Source organism: Sebastes umbrosus, chromosome 8 (genome assembly GCF_015220745.1).
Source record: "Sebastes umbrosus isolate fSebUmb1 chromosome 8, fSebUmb1.pri, whole genome shotgun sequence".
NCBI lineage: Eukaryota > Metazoa > Chordata > Actinopteri > Perciformes > Sebastidae > Sebastes > Sebastes umbrosus.
In genome coordinates, this window is record NC_051276.1 from 6478938 (window position 1) to 6502284 (window position 23347).

Sequence of the window (23347 nt, forward strand, 5' to 3'; positions counted from 1 at the left end):
AGTGTTAAGGATAGTCCACTAAATGCCAGAAGTAAAAGTCTTCATTGAGGAGCTGCTGTGTATGGTTGGGCAATTATAACGGAATGTCCCTTAGGGTCAATAAGTTACTATCTATCTAACTAACTAACTGTAACAGTGCACCGTTTCCATCTGAAATGTGACCCTTCAGACTCAGATCAGTAGGCAACTGGAGGCAAATTGAGCAAATGCATGTGTGCGTTTGTGTATGTGAGCATGATTAAGTTAAAAAAAAAAAATTCTCTAAGATATACTTGTGTACAAAACGAGACACAGACAGACAATCAGATACAAGGAGTGATGCTTCCGTCCATGTTTTTGATATCACACCCAACATCCTGTAATCGGCGTGTCCTTGGCACCGTATGTCAGACAGTCCAGCTATCTCTCAGCTCCCACTAAATCATAAATCGTTCTTGTGAATACAACACATTCCTTCACATAAATACACGGGTCATTCACACGTCAAAGTGCTCCACCCACTTAAAGAGAAGAAGAAAGAAAACAACATGACAGATAGAGTAGTTCAGGTTATTGTTGGTCAAATATTGGGCAGATAAAATGTACAAAGTGTTTGCTCTTGCATGCTTCTGAGCAGTGGTTGCTCAGAAATACAACATATCAAATACGACTGCAAGTGTCAGAGTGCTCAGTTGCAACCTTGAGTTCAATATCTTTCCCCTGCTATTGGAGAATATGGAGGAACAGCACACTTTTCACATTTTTTGGAAATGGATACCACAGGTTTTCCAAACCACAGCTGTGCTGGATGTTCCAGCAGGGAAACAGTCTGTCAGTGTCAGTCTGTCAGAGGACAATCCTCTTTTGGCTGAAGAAAAAGGTGGTTACATATAGCATAAAAAGTTCAGACTGTTCTTTGCATCAGAGGTTGTGGTGTGTTTTCCTCTGAGCTGCCACATCATCAATACCACATATGCTAAGGCTCCACCTGGTGGCTAAAACTTACTTTACCAAGCTGGTACCAGTAATAAAGGGTTATTAAACTGATGCTCTTTTAGGACAGTTTGGTTTCACAGAAAATTACATTTGAACTGGTTTGTTGGTTTTGTAAATCTTTTCAAAAAAGAATACTTTAATATGACGTTTGTGTGGCTTGAGCAAGGTTACATGTGCTGGTTTATAGATTATCTCCATTGGCTATGAACCATTTTATGCAGTACAAGTAAATCATTCCGTCTCAAACTGCACTGGCACTGTCACATTTCATGTCTGCAAGGTCCAGGAATCCCAATGGCTTTGTAAATCTGAAAAAGAAACAATATTACACTTGTTTTAATTCCCAAAACTTTTTTTGTTCATTTTAAGTAGTTCACTTTTCTAAATGCACGGGTTTGTTTTTATGTGCTCATACTAACAACAGAACAGTTATTGACTTGTCCATAAATCAAAAACAACAAAAAATGTTCCCAACTGCAGACTTTTCTCAATTTATGTGACAATTTGTATGCATTTTTAAACCATCTCTGTGACAAAACAGCACTACTACACTCATTACTTTTAAAGTATTATTAAATAGAATTCTAGAGCTACTATGTGTGTTTATTGTGAACGCAATTTTGTCTACTTATTCCACTATTCTGCAATGTTTGATGATAATGATGATGATGATTATTATTATTATTATTTTTGATATTATATTATCATTACCATAGCATGCTTCAAATACATTGAACTGGATGAAAACATTTGAATTGTTGAAATTTCTCTGAAAACAACTTCTGTTGTAATAAACACTATAGAATTGGACCAGGATCAATTGATAGCGTAATAAAGTGACTTCATGTGTAATTTACTAATATAAAAAAAAGTTGATTTTGTTACACTTCAAACAAATAGACAAATTAGTGGGTGGCAAACAGAACATTACATTACATTGAAAAGGATAAAATAATAAGAATTACTTTAGAATTAATCAAATTTAATAAAGAAGAAATAAAAAATCTGTCACTTTACAGGATACAGGCTACTTAAAAGTCCCAAGATGTTTTGTAAGGGATTTATTGCTGCTGTTGTGCAAAAGTTACTGCATTATCTAATTTTGTAGTGAATTATTAGTTACTATTAGTGATAGTAGTGATAGATTAGTGATTTTTATTTATTATTTTTATGATACACTTTCTGATATCATTCATATCAATCAATAATAGTGTAAAGATCCGAGAAAAAGAGCCAAACTAAACAACAACAAGGCTACAATAACCATAAATAATGAATACATAAACAACAAGCACGAGTATATAAATGGGCAAATCAATCAACAATTTAAGATTATTCATTTATTTTGTTATTAATTAACAAAATTAGTTTAAATTTTAGGGGTCAAAACTAGTTTCCAATTAAATTTGAATAAGTAACTAAAATAAATGGTGTAGCATAAATCATATTTGTAAGACCCAATCAAAACGGAAAGAACAATAGGACTGCAACAAATAAATACTTAAAACAATTAAAACACTAAATATTTGTCAAAACACAAAAAATTGAGACAGGCACCTATTTATTATTATTATTATTATTATTATTATTATCATTATTATAATTATTATAATTATAATTATAATTATAATTATTATTATTATTATTATTATTATTATCATTCTTAATATTATTATTATTACTATTACTATTACTATTATTATTATTATTATTATTATTAATATTAATATTAATATTATTACTATTACAATTATTATTATTATAATCATTATTATTTTTTATTATTATTATTACTATTATATTATCATTATTATTGTTGTTATTATTATTGTTATTATTATTGTTATTATTATTATTATTATTATTATTATTATTATATTATTATTCTTATTATTAATAATTATTCTTATTATTATCATACTGTATTGCGCCACTGCATGGATGATTCAAGTATCACTCTTAGGAATAACTAATCACTGTTTCTCTGTGTGTTTCCCTCTGCGGTTCGCAGCGCTGAGGTTTTTGACCCATCTCGGCTGCTGTAGCCGGAGGAGGAGGAGGAGGAGGAGGAGGAGGAAGAGGAGGAGGAGGAGGAGAGCATGACTGGTCCTTTGACGTGGAATATTTCCGTAAAGAGACGATGGAGGTGTAGCAGCAGCGTGTAGCTCCAAGCTATCCCGTATTAACCTTTACACAGAGCCGGGATCTAGTCGTGAATCTGATCCGGGTCTCCGGGAGCTGCCGGACTACAGTCTCTCAGACTGACCCCCTTTCTGCTCCCCGCCTCCCTCCACCAGCTACAATCATGATAAGAGCCATCTTAATATTCAACAACCACGGGAAACCTCGGCTTTCTAAATTCTACGAGCACTATGTGAGTAGCATCTTATTTATTTACCTCTCTAGTGTTCACAGAGAGGCGGAAGTGGATTACAAACATCAATCTGAGGCTGTTTACATACTTTGTGTGATGTTTTCTTGAAGCCGATGTAGCTAATATCTTGAATGCATTCATGTAATGTGTCACACAGTTTGAATGAGAAGGTGTGTGGATGCTACTTTACTACCTCCCAGTGATGTGATGTTGTTTCACACTGACCCTGGTGCGGGTAGGATGTCGCTATACAATATGAATAATTAAACGTGTGCGAGGCTCTCACATGTCTGCTGAGAGGCTGGATGAACAAACAGGACTTCTCCTGTTAGATCCAGCTGTTGGTTGATGAACAAACAGGACTTCTCCTGTTAGATCCAGCTGTTGGTTGATGAACAAACAGGACTTATCATGTTAAATCCAGCTGTTGTCGGTTGATGAACAAACAGGACTTCTCATGTTAAATCCAGCTGTTGGTGATGAACAAACAGGACTTCTCATGTTAAATCCAGCTGTTGTCGGTTGATGAACAAACTGGACTTCTCATGTTAAATCCAGCTGTTGTCGGTTGATGAACAAACAGGACTTATCATGTTAAATCCAGCTGTTGTCGGTTGATGAACAAACTGGACTTCTGGTGTTAAATCCAACTGTTGTTGGAGATGATGAACACAGAGGAGTGAGTTCACTCTGTTTGGGTCACATGACTGTAATGACGCCCTTGTGAGTGTCTCGTGCTCTCTCCAGCCTTTCACTGGTTCAATCAGCTTTATTGTCATCAACATGGAGGAGAGACCTACCTGCAATGAATAATACTGTAGGCTCCATGCAGGTATACAGCTAACCGCTTATGTAATATCCTTTGTTGGCCAGCAAGCTGTGTTGGCTTGTTCTCATAATTGGATTTATATCTCAAGGTTGGCTGCCTGCCCCTTCTTTAATATTGCTGCTACAATAGCAAGGTGACTTCCTAGACCGAGCAATTTAATTAACTGGCAACTATTTTCAATATCAGTTAATAATTTTATGTCATTTTTTTAAGCAAAAAAGGCTAAACATGTGCAGGTAACAGCTTCTCAAATGTGAGTTTTGAGGTTTCTTTGTGGTGGAATAACTAAATTATAGCTGAAGTATAGGAGCAAATGTGATTTAAAAAAGTTAATTTTTATAAAACGGTCACTATATCCTGACAGTAGTGCACGAAACAGGTAATTTGAACTAAAATCATGTGCGTCTGTGTCCTCTGGTGCTCCTAATGACATCTATAAGATTTCACAGTCCGGAGGAAAACAACCAATCAGAGCCGAGCTGGAGCCTTGCCGTCTCTGAGCAGCTGTCAGTCACTCGCAAACTCCGATCAAACGGTCAAACTAGACAGCGCTGATCAAATATGAATCAATATTCTGTTACTGTAATGCCTATTTGTCACATAAAATGTTTTCAGACTCATCTCCGTGTGCTGTTTAGCTGTAAAATGAGAAAGTTTGTGACCCGTGAGATAAGTTGAGGAAACACCAAGCACCGCCCACCAGCCGGAGCAAACAATAAAAGAACGCTCTCTCTCTGGAATGACCTGTGATTGGTCAAAGTCTCCCATCACGGGCTAGGTTTTCTAAAGCCTGAAAACAGAGCCATGAGGAGGTGCAGAAGTCTAGTTTTCTCTCAGAACACTTGAATTACAATATGCTGAAAAGTTATTATGGAATTGTTTTCCCCAATGATGCCAAAAATATACTGCCTACTGCAGGTTTAAATTAAATTACTTGGACTTAACTTGAGTATCTCCATTTTCTGTTACTTTATATTTCTACTCCACTACAATTCAGAAGCAAATATTGCACTTTGAACTTTTTTGATTTTATTCATCCTTTATTGAACCAGAAAGGTCCCATCCCATACAATATCTCTTCTGCCAGGAAGTCCTGGTCAAGATGGGCATCAAGTAAAAAGTTTCATATATACGAGTACAAACAGGGACAGAAAACATCACAATGAAAAACATACCAAAACACAACAACAGACACAAACCATCCAGGAATCAGAGGCTAAGATAATCAAGGCAAACATAATGTCACTTGTTAAAAGCAACTACACTGTTCTGTAAAAACAGATTTTAAAATATTTTCAAACATGCCAAGTGAGGGTAACAATTTCAACTTAAGTATGCCTCGCAGCTCATTCCAAGCTTGCAGAGCGTGAAAGGAAAAGGCAGATTCACCCAGCTGAGCTCCAATCAGGTGATCAGGACCAAGAGGAGGCTTCACTACATTTATTTGATAACTTAAGTTACTATTGCTACTAATCTTGCAGATTTAGATTAATACATGTAATAGAACATATAATTAACAAAGAAAATATGATGCATTATTATAGGTTAAGATATGATTTATTAATGCAATAATTATAATACAATGATATACATTATTCTGAAATGCACCATTCTGCATACTTTTGGTACTTTAAGTATATTTTGATGGTAATACTTTTGTATTTATGTAAAATTTTGAATGCAGAACTTTTACTTGTAACAGTATTTTTACACTGTGGCATTGTTACTTTTACTCAAGTACAACATGAGTACTTCTTTCACCACTTGTTGTATGTTAGTATGTGAATATCTTTGTTTTTTAGGGCTGCAACTAACAAATATTTCCATTAACAGTTAATCTTCTGATTATTTTTCAATCAGTTGGTCTATAAAATGTCAGAAAACTGTGAAAATTCCCCAGAGCCCAATGCGCTGCCTTCAAATTGCTGTTTTTTTGTCCGACCATCAGTATAAAACACACAAATATTTAGTTTACTATCATTATAAGACAAAGAAAAGCAGCGAATCTTCACATAGTATGAGAAGCTGGACCCAGCAAGTGTTTCGCATTTTGACTTGAAAAATCACTCAAAAACAATCGATTATTGACTAATGGTTTCAGATCTATGATTTGGACAGCAGGTCGGGTAAAACGAGACATTCAAAGATGTCCCGTTTGGCTCTGGGAAACAGTGCTGGGAATGTTTCACATTTTATTTTTTGTCATTTTATAGACAAATGATTAAAATAAAAAGTGCAGGCCTAAAACAGTGTTGCTTCATTCAGCATGTTCCAATATCTATTTATTGAGATACACATGGATGTGTTTGTATTTCAGGAGGATGAATTGAAATTGATTGGATTGTAAGACGGCTATGTAGACGCCATCTGTTCTATTGAACGCTGGGGTGTCGGCTTACTGGCTGGCAGGGTCTAATATTTCACACGTACTGGTGGCTGTGAAAACTATTTTCAGCAGACAGTTTATTTACTTATGTTAAGTTATGAACTCTTAGTGCTGCTTCAGTGCTTCATTGTATAATATATCTAATCATATACAGTTAGTGACAATGTTACAGCTGCAAATCTTTGTTAGCTTAGCTTTATTTAATCACATGCTTTGAGTTTCTGGTAACACTTTAATCCCCCTCTTTAGTATTCATAAGCAGTATATAAACCTTGAATACATAACACACTTTAATGTGTTTGTAAGCAGCTATAACTCCTGCTGTGATCACCTGTAAGAGGAGGCCGGTGTGTGTGTGTGAACAGATAAAAACACAGATGTAATAATATAAAATACATCTTCATAGGAGACGTTATAATTGCTGATACGTACTGTACATTGTCTGTGCTTACAACTGCATTATAGTGTGTTATAGAGTATTTATAAGATACATTTTCTGGCCTTTATTGGACAGTTTACAGTGAAGACGCAGACAGGAAACATGAACGAGAGAGAGAAAGAGATATGACATGTAACAAAGTGGGGGAATGTGGTTATATAGCATGTGTCTGCACCATTATGCCACCTGTATGCCCTTGAATTTCTAATGTTTCCCACACTGAAATTAAGGAAGAGGGGTGTTACTGCTGTTCGTACTTTGCCAACATTTAGAGGAAGGTTGCAGGTTCAGAAGGCCAAATGTTGTCCAGACAGACGCACAGAAACCAGAGTCCATTAAAACACCAGAATCTAGAAGTTTAAAAAGATGCTGCTGTTTTTCAGTCTTCCAGCTGTATCATTAAACTGTGAATACCGTATCCCTACTAGTCCCGTGCTACAAGTCACATGACCAATACAGCCTTCCAGCCAGCTGCATACTGGACGGCCTCTTCTCTCCTTGGTGCTCACTGACCTGTTATGCATCCCGAGAGGACATTAGCACCCTTTGGTGAGGCTGGCTTAATGTTAGAGCTGCACACAAGATTATAACCTTTTGATTGAGGATTTAAGGTTGGATTAAAAATCCTCAGACTGGGGATGCCACCAACCATTATTTTCATTATACAATGTCTTGTTTTGCCCACATCTCAAAGATATTCAGTTTACTGTCAGAAAATATTCACATTTAAGAAGCTGGAATCAGAGAATTTTGAATTTTTTTTCTTAAAAAATTGCTCAAACTGATTAATCAATTATCAAAATAGTTGGCAATTAATCGATTAATTGTTGCAGCTCTACCTCAGACCATATGTTTCTGGGTTCTTCCTACCTTGAGTGTGCATTTTCATTTTGATCAGTTAAAATATGTTTAATCCCAATGCAGAAGTCTGATATTGACAAACCAAATGAAACTTGAGTCTGGTTTTTGTGCCACGGGACTTTGGCCCTCCTATTAATTCAGGAAATCTTCAACTATGAATCCACTCTTTAAGCCTTTTAGTGCTTGCAAAACACGCCCGAGGATATTTGAGGTTTTAAACAGAATCTCATCCATTAGCAAACAATAAGATGAGCCTGCCTTGGTTCAGCTCCTGAAATGACATCATTGCCTGTGTAGCCTGGGGGCACTAGCGTATGTTTAGACGTGACAAAGAGAGCGGTTGGTATATAAATCATGTTTTTTCACTCAGAACTAATGCATATATTAAAGAAAAAGTGAGGTGAAGGGAAATGTCAATTTACCCGCCAGCCCAGTCATCTGGATAGAAGTAATGAAAAGGCTCACTGGAGGCAATTAAGTGCACAAACAACACATTATTTACCATCTTCTCTCTGTTTAACCATCTCTTGTTTCCTCGTTCATCCCGCAGAATGAAGACACGGAGCAACAGATCATCAGGGAAACCTTCCACTTGGTCTCGAAAAGAGATGAGAACGTCTGTAATTTCCTAGAAGGTGGAATGTAAGCAAGCAAGCATGTAGTGTGGGAACTATAACAAGTGTGTCTAAATACTCAGATCATTTCACACAATAAAGGAAGGCTCAGAGGGCTTTATGGATGACAATCGATGGTAACAGTGTTTGTTTAAAGTTCATCTATCATTCAGGTAATGAGTAACCAAGTAGGTGTCGTTTTACCTTGGGGAACTTCACCGCTCGCACCTGTTACTTTTGCACTTTTTTCCCTCTCTGGCGCCTCAAATTCTGTGACACTAAAGCCACGTGGTTCTAGAAATATTGTATTATAATGTACATTAAGCGTTAGACAACTACTGAATATTATCCCGTCAAGCAAAAACCACTTTATTCACATTTCTATTTGGGGGATTACACAGGATTAGGGGGGTTACAACATTTCCTGTGGCTAAAGCCATTGATCACTGAGGTCTTATCAAACCCAGTCCCAGACTAGATCTAGAACACTAGAACATCTTTCATATCTTCTCATGCTAGTATAGTATATCATATCTTTACATATGTTGACTCTTGATTAAAAACATCCTGTTGTTTCCCTCCCGATGCTCCTGTGTTGTCTTTGTCATAACATGTCATAAACATGACAAAGATCGTATGTAAATGTGCTCTAGTCAGTGACTGACCTGATGATCACTGTGTTTGTTTGTGTTTAATGTATTGCCTCAGGAGGACGGGTGTAATGTTTCCTTGTCCCCTGTGTTTCAGGTTGATTGGCGGATCAGACTACAAGCTGATCTACAGACACTACGCCACGCTCTACTTTGTGTTTTGTGTGGACTCCTCGGAGAGTGAACTAGGAATTTTAGACTTAATCCAGGTAAAATCCTGGAGAACCATACAGTAGTAATGCATCTGTTACACTCTCAATTATTGATTTGCTTTTGTGTTACAATCAATGGCAAATCAGTTTTTTTTGTTTTTTTTACATTAAATTCTTTCTATTTCCAGGTATTTGTGGAGACGCTCGACAAATGCTTTGAGAACGTCTGTGAGCTTGACTTAATTTTCCACGTAGACAAGGTAGGAAATACTTTTGAAACTGTTTACCTCTTTGTGATGTTACGTATTTCAGCCCGTTCTCATTCCCAGAGCGTCAAATACCGACGTTTTTGTCACGGGCGTCAACATTCGATACCGATGCGCAAGGAACCCTTTAGCGCCGGTATGGGACGCACCGGGCTTTCCATTAACTACAATGTAAAACCATCCACAGCAGCAGGAAACGCTCAGAGAAAGTGCCGTGGGGCCATAATTAACGAGTGAAAGAGACACAGGGCGGGCGGGCGGGTGGGAGGGGAGGTGGATGGGTTCAACAAACTCAGGACACCGCTGTTCATGTCCCGGGCGTCACGTTACAATCAACTGTTCTTACATGTCCCCTGTTCACAACGTTCAGTGTCATTTTCACTGTACAAATATAGTCATTTTAAGCCCAACCAATGTACCCAATGTAGTGTTTTTCTTAAACCTAACTAAGGGGTTTTGTTGCCTAAACCTAAGCAAGTGTTATTGTTTAATTCACAACATTAGGCACGTGTTTACTGCTGAGGGGTCTGACAAAGCATCAGCATGTGACGAGTTGGGATGAGAACGTGTTGCATATTTATAAAACTGCTTTAATGTTTGTTTGATCCTAGAAAGTAGAAATAAGTTGTAATATAAACCCTGAGTTATTGTTGCCTCATATTATAGCGTCACATTATCTGGTGATTTTTGTCTTGTGTTGTAACAGATTAGCTGTTGTGACATTAACAGATTTTCAGTGACTTCCCAGATTTTGTAGTTGAGCAATTTGCACAGCCATTGGTTTCTCAAATGACTCTACATGTTTGTTGTTACAAGCAACTTCTTTAAAACAACTTCAATACATGTTATTAGAGCTGAAATAATTAGTCAATTAACTGATTAATCAATGAGTTAATCAGCAACTATTTTGTGAATTGATTCATCACTAGTCATTTTTCAAGCAAAATTGCCAAACATTCTCATCTTCAGGAGGATTTGCTGCTCGTCTTTGTCTTCTGTGATCTCATGTAAACTGAATATCTTTGAGTTTTAGGCTGCTGCTCGGAAAAAATAAGCAATTTAAATTTGTCACCTATTGTTCTCGCAGATTTTATATGAACATTTCTGACATTTTATTGAAAGAAGATCCCTATTTAGCTTGACAGATGGTTTATAACACACTATAATGTGTTTATTGTTTTTCAACAACTGTAACTCATGAAATGGAGGCTGGCATATAAATAGATAATGAATGACAATTTAGTAAAACACAGTTGTATGGTATAAAATGTATCATCAAAGAAGTTATAATTGATGAATACTGGGCTTGCCAAAGCACAAATGTGAAGAAACTTTAAAAATTGGTCCTGTCCCGGCTGAAAAGTGAGATTTTCTTATCATAATCTGATCTGAAAAAAATCATGTGCCTCTGTGTCCGCCGGTGCTCCTAACGGCATCTGCAAGATTTCACAGACCGTAGGAAAACAACCAATCAGAGTCGAGTCTGCCGTCCAGCTGCCGCCTATGAGCCAGCTGTCAATCTTCTTCTTTTTTTTTTTACCTTTATTTATTCAGGGGGAGGTTTACTGAGAGCAATGCTCTCTTTTTCAGGAACGCCCTGATCACATTCACACAGTTACACATTCACACCTGGAAGCTGCCCAGTACAACCACAGTCTGATCTGCTGGCCACTGAGCAACTCCACTGGAGCGGTTGGGGTTAAGGGCCTTGCTCAAGGGCACCTCAGTGCTGGTAATGAGAGAGGGGCAAGCGCTACTTTTCACTTTCCCCACCCAGATTTATCCTGCCGGCCCGGGGGATTGAACCAGCGACCTTCCGTTATCGTGAACTCCGACCAAACAGTCAAACTAGGCAGCGCTGATCAAATATGAATCCATAGTCTGTTATTGTAATGCCTATTTCTCTCCTCAAATGTTTTGACCCGGCAGCCAAGTTGAGAACAGTTGAGGAAATACCAAGCACCGCCCACCAGCCAGAGCACAGCCAATAGGAGCGCTCAACAGGAACGCTCTCTCTCTGAAATTACCTGTGATTGGTCAAAGTCTCCCATCACGGGCCAGATTTTTTAAAGCCTGAAAACAGAGTCATGAGGACGTGCAGAAGTCTAGTTTTCTCTCAGAGCACTTGAATTACAATATGCTGAAAGGTTATTATTGAATTTTTGCCCAATGATGCCAAAAATATACTGCCTACTGCCACTTTAAATAGGGGAATTTGAAGCACATTCAAATCACTGTTAAAAATATTTGTTTAATGATATTAAGACGTGATTCACATGTTATTTTTCTCAGGTCCACAACATTCTGGCGGAGATGGTGATGGGTGGGATGGTCCTGGAGACCAACATGAATGAAATCATCACACAGGTGGATGCCCAGAACAAGATGGAGAAGTCTGAGGTAAGCGTGACCCTGCCCCGTCCACTGTATGTACTGTATGACACGTATGATCCTACCTCCAGTACTACTCTGCGGTATCGTATCCAGTATGAAGGCATGTGTGTATGCTGCACCCTGCATGTTCCTCTCCAGTGACCTTGTGGATGCTCCCTACCTATACTCTTGAGTGTTTGTGCTCCCTCCTCTCGCTGCTGCACTGCTCTCAACACAGGTCAAGACTCAACATATCCTCTCCCGTATCCCTCAGTCCTACAGCGTCATAGTCATCAATTTATCATTATTACGGAGACTTAACTTAACGTACCATTAACCACGGAATCTCACAATCACCATCCTCTATTTATATCATGTAGATCTGACATTATACTCATGAAAACAGGCTGCTTGTAGGCTTTACCTTCTTATTATTCTAGAGGAGAATGTGAATTTTTAGTAAATGCTTTTCCAGTGTGTTTTTGTTACATCTATAAGCCAGTGTCCTTGCTTAGATGTTTGCTCTATGCAAGGACATCGCTTTGCTTTCCATGCAGCTTCTGCTAGCAGATAAACATTCATTTACTTGTTGGGAAGTTTTAATCAGACAGACAGCCAGAGACAATTTCATGAAATCATTTCTGTTTTGCATAATGTGGATTTTAGCCTCTTGTAGTCCTAAAACTTATAATTTGATTTGGCTTTTGTTTTTAAATTGCTTACAGTGCACTAAATGTCTAAACATTGAGGCAATGTTTTCAATAAGAAACGCTGACTTGCACAAATTTGTTGTATTTTGTTGCTTACACGACAAAGTGAAGGGTCAGTTTTTTTAACTGGCTGACCTCAATTGTGTGCTCTAACATTTTTAATTAAAATGATAATTTAGTGTTAACAAAGTAGACTTTTTTTCTAATAATCTGACCTGCATTGTGCGCTGTTAACGAGACAGAATCTTCTTTTTGATTGCTGCTCTGTAAGCAGAGTCTTTTACTGTTCTACGATCATCAGAGCTGCTCTGTCCTTCCCTCTTGGACCTACCCTAGACCGCAGTGTGTGTTTTTCACACTGATGCTAATTCAAAATGACATTGGCCATTTATAGGGCAGTGTCTGGGGAACAAGGAATGAGCTGTTCTCCTTCCAAGACTGATTAAGTGGAATTCATGCTTTTTTTTTTTTTCATCAAACTTTCTCAATTATTATCTTTATTTTTTTTTGCTACAAAAATAATTGTGGGAAAAGCTCTTAAAGATGTGGTCTACGATAGGTCCTATCACTTTTTTCTGTGGAGATAAACTGTAATTACTTTAATCTGCTTTAACATTCCTCATTCCTCTTTTTCCTGACCCTGTCTAGTTCTTTCCATTCTTCTCTCTCTTTACAGACGTTTATCTTTCAGTCTACCAGGCAGGACAGGTAGACACAGGTACTGCTAAATTTACAACCAAGTACTGTAACCTTAACTGAAGTTTACTCCCCCACACCCCGCCCTTGAGTCTCACCATATGGCCCTCCATGTAATAGCAAACTGACGTCACTAACATACAGTCGGAATCTTTCATGGCAGACCCAAAAATGATGCCACTGGTGGTTGAGCGTACGGGGAGTGGACTGGATAATGGAAACAGCTGACAGTATAATGCAATCTATTACAGTAGATAAATACATATTATCTTTGTAAAGTTTGAAACGTTGAACTGCTGTTGAGACTGTGTCCGAGAGGTGGTTGTTCAACTCTAAGATCATTTCTGAAGCTGTAGTTTGTGGCGGTGCATTATACATAATGTCAGGTGTTCCTATTATATTGTCCTCCCACTGTAGTTTAAATAAAAATAAATCTAACAGACTAGAGATGCTACAGAACTCTTTGTGTCTCTTGCTTTAAAAGGCCTTTTTTATTATCTTCTGAGTTCTTAAACCCATTTTTAGAAAATATGTTCATTATTTAATCTCATCTCCGTGTACACGATATGCGTGGCGTTCAAGTGGACAAGTCGCGAAGAATACCGCTGCTAAACGGCAATATTAACGTTACTGTCAGCATCTAGAAGCCGCAGAGGCTAACAATTTAGCAAGCTAGCAAGTGGGGTATATAATGCAGGAAATGCAAAGGCATAACGAGAGAGGAAAAAGATGAGGCCGTTGGGAATATCAACATTTTCCTCAGACTTATTATAAATTACAAAGAAAAACAATATACGACTAAAATTACAATATATTAACTTATTATGCACCGAAAAATTAACTTCCATGGGCAACAAACACGTCACAAGTCGTGAACTCGGAGCTTTCAGAAACTTTCCACTAACGAGGTCGTGAATACAACATGAGGGGGGCGTTCATATGGGCCCAACTCGTAAACACGGTAAACACCACCCCATTTGAAGGCACCATATCCACTATATTCCCAATATGTGAACTATCATTCAACATACATTTGTTTGAATAAACAGTAGTATGTATCTTTTCGGAATTCGGACACACTAAACAGTAATTTACATCGCCAATTTCTGAGCGCCTTCTTGCCGGTCGGAGACATGTAACCATGGTAACCCGTGCCGACCTCATGTGAAAAAAAAAGGATGATTTGTGAGAATCAAAGTCTGAATTAATTTGAAAAAGATATCACACCTAGCAAAGTGGAATATTATACTTACAGTTATTGATGTTACAGAGCTGTCCCGCAACGTCTGTTATGGACGTTGTCGTCACTACCGCATTGCATTGTGGGATATTTATGCCGCTCTAGTGTCCGGCGTTGCATACTGTAATATTTCACAGGCAATAGTATGCAATTCCCGTACTATTGGATTCATACTAAGGTTTCGGACACACTAAAAAATCTCACATGCTGTTAACACGTACTAAATAACATGTTAGTGTGGAATTTGGGACGCAACCACAGTTGGACGCATAACTCCTGGTAAAATGGCAAATTGTAGTTGTGTTTGGACAGAGCCAGGCTAGCTGTTTCCTATACGCATATTACCCAAACTGATGACCTATTCCTTTAAGGTCTCACCCTCTTAACCACATGTAGTTTGCCTTAAACCAACAATAAAACCCTCTACTGTAGACTCTTTATCCCGGTTTTTCTTCTGCTCCGCTGTCCGCCACAGACAAGAGATGGGCTACTGCTCCAGCCTTTAATACGGCTCTCTGACTTACATAGACCAGAGAATCAAGCCATTGTCGTGTGTTACACAGCTGGTGTGGCTATTTCTGTCCATATTATTAGTCACCCAGCGTTTGATTAACAACCCACTATTATGGACTTGCACAGTGGGTCTCCAGGCTACCCACTGCGAGGAATAAACCATCTCGAGTCCGGCTCCTGAATACCGAGCCCGTGTGCTGAATCAGCATTCCTCTCGGTTAACGCCACGGTCATCTTTCCTCCCAACACAAGTCTCCTTGATTCTTGGCAGAAGGAGGAATGCCCCATAAGACAAACGGTCCATTGAAATAACCTTGTGAAAATAAGTGAAGTGGATAAATCGACATTCCAGACATACTTTCTGTGTGTCATATCACTAAATGATTTACGAGACTGCTCGTAACTTCGAATGTGTTCCTAACCGAGGCCAATGAGAACATGCAGTTCTCTGTGACCTTTTGGTCATTTTTGGGTCTGTCTGCTAAAGATTCAGTCGGGGGATCTCTAACCGCACTGATTCTCAAATGTCTGCTCACACTTGAGACGAAAACATCACATCATTCACTCTCCACAGATGTGTTTTATTGCTCCACAAAGCTAAACTACCTTGATGCTTTCTTTAAAAACTAAACTAAATTGCTGTCATACAGTTTCACATTGAGATTCATTGTGTTAGAGTGGAGTGCCTCCTCTGTCCCTGAGAATAGATTTCCCATCGTAGTTTAGTACTACCAGGCTTACAACCTCCTCATGTCATCAGTAGTTAACGCCCAGATGTGTAAATGGCACTCCCTATTCACAAATATGTATTTAGATAGCTAGTCATGTGTAGTCCTTCCAGAGGTAATTAAGCCCACTAGAAGTACAGTATCACCTGTATTATTATGGCTAATATCATGTTAATTTGACACAGAAATTCTATACATACCTATCTATCCAAACATCATTTCCGTCTTCATATCCAAATCCATTTTTTCTGCTTTACCCAGTTCTCTCCTTGCATTTTTGCCCTTATCGGTCCTCAAGAGTCCGGTGGGTTCACTTTCCAAGCAATGCTGCCTTTTGTCCATTTGATGAATGTCCAGTACTGCTCAGTACATCCAACTAAGTGAATGGTGTAGTACAGTGTGTCCTCACAGTTGATTCATAATTGGCTCTGGTTGTGATGTAAATCATTCTATAGAACCAAATAATGCATGTGCATACGAAGCTATGAAAGCATCTGAATGTACATTTGCACATGTTGTCTGTCCTAGTAGCTGTCAGTGCTTTTGCATTTTGTCAGCAGGTGACTGTTTTTGTCTAGTACTCTGTTTAGCACAGTGTGTGTCCGTCTGTGTGTGTCCAATGTTCACTGTTCAATGTGTTGTCGTGCACAGCGTATTTTTTTTGATTCAATGATTTGTATCTTATCAACCCTCCATGTGTGTGTTTTGTATGTGTGTGTGTATATAGGCCGGTATTGCAGGAGCGCCTGCTCGTGCCGTATCAGCTGTAAAGAACATGAACCTCCCGGAAATGCCCCGAAACATCAACATTGGTGACATCAGCATAAAAGTGCCAAATTTACCCTCCTTCAAATAGTGGCAGCGAGATGGTGAACCTGCGGATGTCAGCCAATGTTTACCGTGATGCAATCTGTTTACCAAAACCTCAAATTACTAACTTTTATCAAAACTGTACATCTTGAAGGTACTGTGTGATTTGACACTCCTTGTTTTGGTGTTATCTTTTTTGTTTTTCCTATTAAAGAAAAGAATGTTTTACGTGTTTTTTTTTTTTTTTTTCTGTTGGAAGGAAAAATGAAGTATTTATATTTATTTGTGGTACATTCCTTCTGCCTTGTTAGAGGTCGGCCCTTGACGTTCAGCTGCTACAGTGCAGATCTGTGTCAGTTTGTAACTGGAATTATTTCACTGACTCAAGTGTTTACTTAAAATAGAAAGCGTGGCAGGTAGTGACGTCTTATTGGTTTGGTTATTCCAGACTAGATGAATCATTCAATGGAGGAAAAGAGCATGAAACTATTTTGAATACCAGATTGGAACAGATCTGCTACAGTGTTGAAAGTCGTACATTACAGCTTGTTTGTAAAATCAGTGCAAAGAATATTATTATATTACAGATATGCTGTGTGACAGAAATATGGATATATATGCTGAATGATTTTCTCTTTTCTTATTTGTATGCAAAATATTTTTAAATGATTTATCATGTCTTATGAAATAATTATCTTAATTTTAATCTGTGCATGTCTTTTTTTCTCTTCTTTTTCAACATAATAAACTGTCGAAATTCAGCCTTTGTGTTTGCCTTATTTCATTATTACTATGATTTTATATTGTCAATATGTGTTAAATATAGTACACTTGACAAAATGTCCGTAGGTGCAGCATGTCATTACATCGTCCCTGGTTCCATGTTCCACTTGTAAGATCTTGCTTAACAACACTACATGTGGTCGGTCATCACTTTAGGTTAGGACCATGAAACATAACAATATTGTACCACTTTCTAAAGGGGCCTTTATAATTACTTTATAAGATATAACTGCAATTGACTGTATTAAAGGTTAATAAATCATTCTCTAATGCTTTAATGATCAGTTATAAGCAGTTAATAAGAATACATATTGGGTTGTGAAAACTCTTTGCCTGGTCTCCCTATTTCAACACTTATCTCTAGAAAAAGGCTGCAGAAGATCCACTTGTTAACACCTCATAAATACTTAACAGTTGCAGACTTGATTTACCCTTTATTAATGCCTGCAGATATCTTATTGATGACTTATTAGAAAGTGAGAAACCCATGAGCACTTAGTATTGGATTACCAACATATATATAATTCCATTACTACCAAAAATAAAGGCTAAACACCTGCCAATGGGATTTTTTATTAGCCTGGCAACTCAGAATGTGTTGATATATGTCAGAGCTGATTACTATGGGCGAATTTAAGTCCATTCTAAAGGATCGAGAAAGTGGCACTCAAGGTTAATGAGATGTTTGTGCCGCCCTCTTAGAAATTCAAGAACAATCACATCGACCTATAGAGTGCCACTTTCTTGATCCTTTAGAATGGGTTTAAATTCCTCCATAGTAATCAACCGACAATTTCAGGTCCTTCTGTACATTATTCCGGGAAGAAGGAGCAGCGTATTTAAAAGCTTTTTTGCATATCAATGGCTTCACTGACCCATGAGGTATTAGTACATTATTTATGAACCACAACAAAAGCATTAGTTATGACATAATCCCTTTATAATGGGTGCCTTCTCAGTGAGTGGTAGCCTACTAGTAAGCAGTGGTGGAATGTAACTAAGTGCATTTACTTGAGTACTGACATACTGGTACCTGAGTATTTCCATTTTATGCTTGCACAAGCTTACCACCACTACTACTTCTGCATTTCAGAGGGAAATATTGTACATTTTACTCTGCTACATTTATTTGACACTTATAGTTACTAGTTTCTTTTGATGTACAAAGACATATGATATGTGTAAACGATATGATGCAGTAGCCTACTATACTACTTATCTACCCAGTATCTAATATTGGCTCCAATTTGACGAACTACAACATGAAAAAGGCTCTTACATGTGGCTTATTCCTTAATGATAAAACAGAATAATAGTATAATATTATATAATAACACCTTGAAAGGAGCCATTGTGCATAATGAGTGTGTTTACTTGTGATAACATTTTTTTAATTTGATTAGTACATTTTGCTGATAATACTTCTGTAGTTTTAGTTAAGTAACATTTTGAATTCAGGACTTTTACATGTAATGGAGACTTTTTTTTGGTATGGTATGGTTCTACTTTTACTTTAGTAAAGGATCTGAGTAGCCTACTTCCTCCACCACTAAAGTTGTAAGGTGTCCTTTAATACAATTTATAATCATGGCTGTAAAACAATAATGATGCCTCTGCTGTCGCGCGTTTGTTGCCGGCTCTGTTTGTCCATCTCTTTTTTCCGTAGTGACTCTTGCAGCAGATTTTTATTGTGCGCAGCTTTTACGCAAACTACGCTCCAACGAACTGCCGCGCGCAGCCACAGTTGCTTTAACTGCTGACATTATTGTTGACACTGTTGTGTTAGAATACATTTGTGACACACTTTTAAAGTTTTATATATTCATCTCTATTTATCCCTCTTTATGATTTATTTATTTGTCTATCTCTGTCCTGTACCTCACTGCGCATTACCGCGCAGCTTTGACTGACTTTGTCACGTGAGTCGTCATGTGACAACAGGAAGGAGGAATGACAACAGTGTGAGCATCTTATATGTTATATCCTCTTAATACATCCATGCTGAGGAGGATGCTGCTGCTTTGACACTTTGACACTCTTTATTTTTCATTTGCAGAAAGCGACAGACAACAATGACTTCTTTTATAAAAGAAACACAAAGGTGGGCAGCTTTTATTCATTTAATTCAGAGAAAAGAAATCCTTCAACTAACGTTAAAATACCTGCTATAGTCTCGCGAGACACGAAGGCATCCTCAAAGTTATCAATAGTGTGATTTGGTGCATAAAGTCACATTATTATTAACATGGTGCACTAGCTTGGGGATGACTGGTGTTACAGCTGTCGTCGTTAAACTGTCTTTATCAAGGTTTTCTTGCTCTTTTGGTGAGAGAAACATGCTTCCTATACACCCAGTAACATCTACATGAAGTCCCTTTATTTTGTAGGAAGCATTGTGGTGGACAGGAGTAAAGTAGCTGTACTTTAGACCCTTCTCACTGAAGACATGTAGACTTCATACAGTATGAAAAGCACAGGTGTAAATAATGAAATGAATGATGGCTGGACTCCATTTAGCAGCTCTACTGCATGCTGGCTCACTGTCTCTCTCACTGAGACACTTGAATACAACAGAGTCATCATGTCATTAGTTACACCTGTGTGCTTTTCCTGCTATGACAAGTCCAAATGTCTGCTGTGGAAAAAGGCTTATTGTCTTCTAGTAAGACCACAACTTTTTAAAATCTCAAAAGGGTGAATTTTAAGTTCAAGTTCACAAGTTACTTTGCAGTAAAAAGGTTTTATACTTGTGTTCGTCACCAAAATATTGTAGCTTTCATGCATTTCTTAGGTTGAAACTAGGCAGCAATATTGGACAATCAAACCACCTCTAACACAATAAAACACATGCTCTATGTGACTAGTAGTGTTAATGTAGTGTTGGTGCATTTGAGTGAAAACATCTCAAATGTACAGTACAAACAAGAATCACAAACTGGGGTTAAAAGTCACAATTCTTCTACTTTTATGTGTCGTAGTAATTTTTATTAACGAACATAACATTACAAGGAAGTTTAGGATGTAAAAAAATCAAAAGCGTATGCCATTGTATGGAAAGCAAATAATGTATATACTGATATTCTCAAGTGTAAAACCAGTATCTCTTTATGTAAGATGCACAAACTGGGCCTAAAATCCCCCATTCTTCAGAATTGGTTATTTTTTAAATACATTAGTGTTTGTAATGCTACTACTTGACTCAAGTAAACTTTGAGTCCTCCAAATGATGGAGTATATCAGCTTTGTGCTATTACTCTTTTAGTTTTTAATGTGTACAGCTAGTGAAATAATTGTGTATACAGCATATTTACTCTGCAGTATCGAGTGTGTGCGTAATTTATACTCAAATGTATGTGCACACAATGTTATTTTAGACTGTTATGCAGTCTTCACACTTGTGCTCTTATTTACCATGTGGAACCTATTGCAATGGATAGAAGACACTACTCTTTGCTGATGCTGTATGTTGTCACCACTGTGTTTATAGTTTATGTGTCTTTGTTGTCAATGTATAGAAGTACTTTGAAATTCACTGACAGCCAGCATGACATACCTTTCATGTATGACATCATACTCTGGCAGTAAACTCTGATTGTGTTGCTTATCTAAAAGATCTGAGCGCTTTCTACACCGTTGTCATTAACACTCACGACTCTTCTTTCCAAACAGCATAAAAGAAGCGGTGACTTTCATCAACGCGATTGATGTGAACAAGTTCTCCAGGCTGATCTCCCGCATCATACAAAAGCTTCATCTAAAGGTAAAGAGACGGCACACTGTTATCTGTGCCAAAGACAAGAGGCTTTTGAGGCTTTTGCTGCAAAGCTGTAGTGCCAGAGAGAGCAGTGCATGCATAATGACTGACTGGAGCATCAGTCACACTCGGCTAATGAATGCACACACATGCCTGGCCCTGTTGATCATGCTGGTTTTTCCACAAGACTTAGCTGGCTGTCAAGGTGTCAGTCATTCACTCCAAGAACAATGTGTTTGTTTAGTTATATTTTTTGATTTTCTAAGAGAAAGTAATACACCTTTGTTTGATGATAATAATAATATATAATGTAACAGACATTATGACATGTGATAGCAGCATCAAAAGCACAGGTGTAACCAGTAAGATTAATACCGACTGTTTCGCATGATTGCTCACTGACATAGCTTCCTGTTACACCACATTAGAATCGAGCCATTGTTAATATTATTAGTTTAATTTGTGCTTTTGCTGCTCTGACAAGCCAAAATGTCTGCTGTGAAAAGGTCTATTCACACCAGGTATAAACCCCCTTAACTCTATTATTGTTGTCCAAAATGTCAGATTAATTTTGAATGGTTGTACATATGCTGGCTTTGACACCCGCATAATCTATTCTAAAGCTGTTTCATAATTTTTATTTTGAAAATTTCAGAATCAGAAAGCAGCTTTAATTTAGTTTTTATTTCTTGAAAACAGTTTTTTTTTTTTTCGAGGAACTTTTCACATTAACACAGTTAATTTTGTTTTCTACACAGGGAGAGAGGACATTCAGTGAAGAGGAGGAAGAAAAACTTCAGGCTGCTCTCTCATTGGATAAACAGACTCTCAATCTAGTCCTGGAGACGGCTGCCTTTATACTAGAGCAGGTGAGGAATGGTCATCTGACATTTGATAGATATACACTTTATTAATTCCAGCGTGAAATTTCACTGTTACAACAGCTTAGCAAAAAAGACAAAAATAATGTACAAAAAAACTATACAATATCTTATCAATATACAAAACTTAGCAATAATGAAAACTTGGCAATATACAATATTGTTGACAGTAGAAGTTGTTTTTTACTGTAGATATGTATATACAGTACATGTGCAATGCTTTGAGGTGAACATAGTGCAAGTAGTGCAAAAATAAATGTTAAATTAAATAAGTGCAGTTATGGGTCAGATAATTTAAAGGGTGAGAAAGTTAGTTTTAGTCTTTAGGAGGCTTCACCTCCCAACCCCCCTCTCCTGACTCAGAGAGGACTGGTTGTACAGTGAGATGGCAGCTGGTAGGAAATACCTCCAGTAGCGGCCCTTATCACAGCGGAGCTGGATCAGTTTCTTACTGAAAGTGCTCCACTGTTTGACCAGGAGGTCATTAAGAGGATGTGATGTGTTTTCCATGATGCACCAGTTTGTTTGTTACATTTACAGTTTGTTACATTATTGTAAGGGTTTTACCTGATTTGTGTTTATAATGTGATTGTGAAACATGGTGAGTTTGCTAGGTTGGAGTTCTTTGTATGATAACTCTTTGTTTTTGAAGAATATTCATTATTTTTAATGGCTCACCATTAGGTAAGATGAAGGAGACCAAGTAAGAAAAATGTTTTATATGGAGATTTACATTGCTTTTGATAAAGAAGAAATATGATGACTCTAACCTAGTTAAATATGTTGTTTCAGTGCAGACAGAAAATTGTCCACTTTATATTTACCTCCAGGGATTGTTTTCATTACACAGCAGCATTTAACTAAGATAAATATTCAGAAAAAAACAAAAAAAAGATTATAGCTGCTGCGCAGTTGTGGGTTGGGGCTGAGCATTTTGAAAAGGAAGAAGAAGGATGAAGAAGAAAAAAGGAAGAGGAGGAAGACAAATGAGAAGTAGAGGAAGATCCATCATCATTAATCCTTTAAGGCATTAGCATGTTCGTTCTGCCTCGATCGGGTCTCGAACTCACAACTTCAGACCCCAAAGGCAAGTCACTATCTTGGTGACCTTACTGTAAAAAAAGTGAATGTTATTATCTACAGTGAATGTGCATGTGCTCCCAAGAGACCATTTATGTCTGCATCACTTTGCCTGCCATGCTCATGAAAAGAGACAAATTACCACAGCTGGCCAAATCTCGGGTTGAAATGTATATTAAGTACATATTTTAAATAACACAGTATGTAGAGACATCTGATAAGACCCTCACTAT

The 23347-nt window shown here is 37.6% G+C and overlaps 2 protein-coding genes across 11 annotated transcripts in view; both read left to right on the forward strand.

Moving 5' to 3' along the window:
• The first annotated feature begins 2988 nt into the window (after positions 1-2988).
• Positions 2989-17377, forward strand: ap3s1 (adaptor related protein complex 3 subunit sigma 1). 4 transcript variants are annotated; one of them, XM_037778461.1, is made up of 8 exons: positions 2989-3349; positions 8415-8506; positions 9226-9337; positions 9469-9540; positions 11839-11946; positions 13306-13347; positions 16068-16110; positions 16534-16656. In XM_037778461.1, the coding sequence occupies exons 1-6, from the start codon at positions 3281-3283 to the stop codon at positions 13339-13341; spliced, it is 489 nt and encodes a 162-aa protein (XP_037634389.1). In that variant the 5' UTR covers positions 2989-3280; the 3' UTR covers positions 13342-13347; positions 16068-16110; positions 16534-16656. The 4 variants fall into 4 exon arrangements, with proteins under 4 accessions (XP_037634389.1, XP_037634388.1, XP_037634385.1 ...); XM_037778460.1 differs by lacking the exon at positions 16068-16110 and having other exon boundaries at positions 16534-16671; XM_037778457.1 differs by lacking the exons at positions 13306-13347; positions 16068-16110 and having other exon boundaries at positions 2997-3349; positions 16534-17377.
• Positions 17378-19209: 1832 nt separating this feature from the next.
• commd10 (COMM domain containing 10) overlaps positions 19210-23347 on the forward strand; it is a 70539-nt gene continuing 66401 nt past the window's right edge. For 2 of the 7 annotated variants that reach the window (XR_005207960.1, XR_005207959.1), the window contains exons 1-4: positions 19216-19360; positions 19456-19500; positions 21069-21159; positions 21912-22022. Coding sequence is in view for 4 of the 7 variants with exons in the window: in XM_037778640.1 (XP_037634568.1) it covers positions 19350-19360; positions 19456-19500; positions 21069-21159; positions 21912-22022 (258 nt within the window). In the remaining 3 variants the exon portion in view is untranslated. Of the gene's footprint in view, positions 19361-19455; positions 19501-19999; positions 20062-21068; positions 21160-21911; positions 22023-23347 lie in introns of those variants that run through there. The other 5 variants (XR_005207958.1, XM_037778638.1, XM_037778640.1 and 2 more) reach the window with 4 other exon arrangements.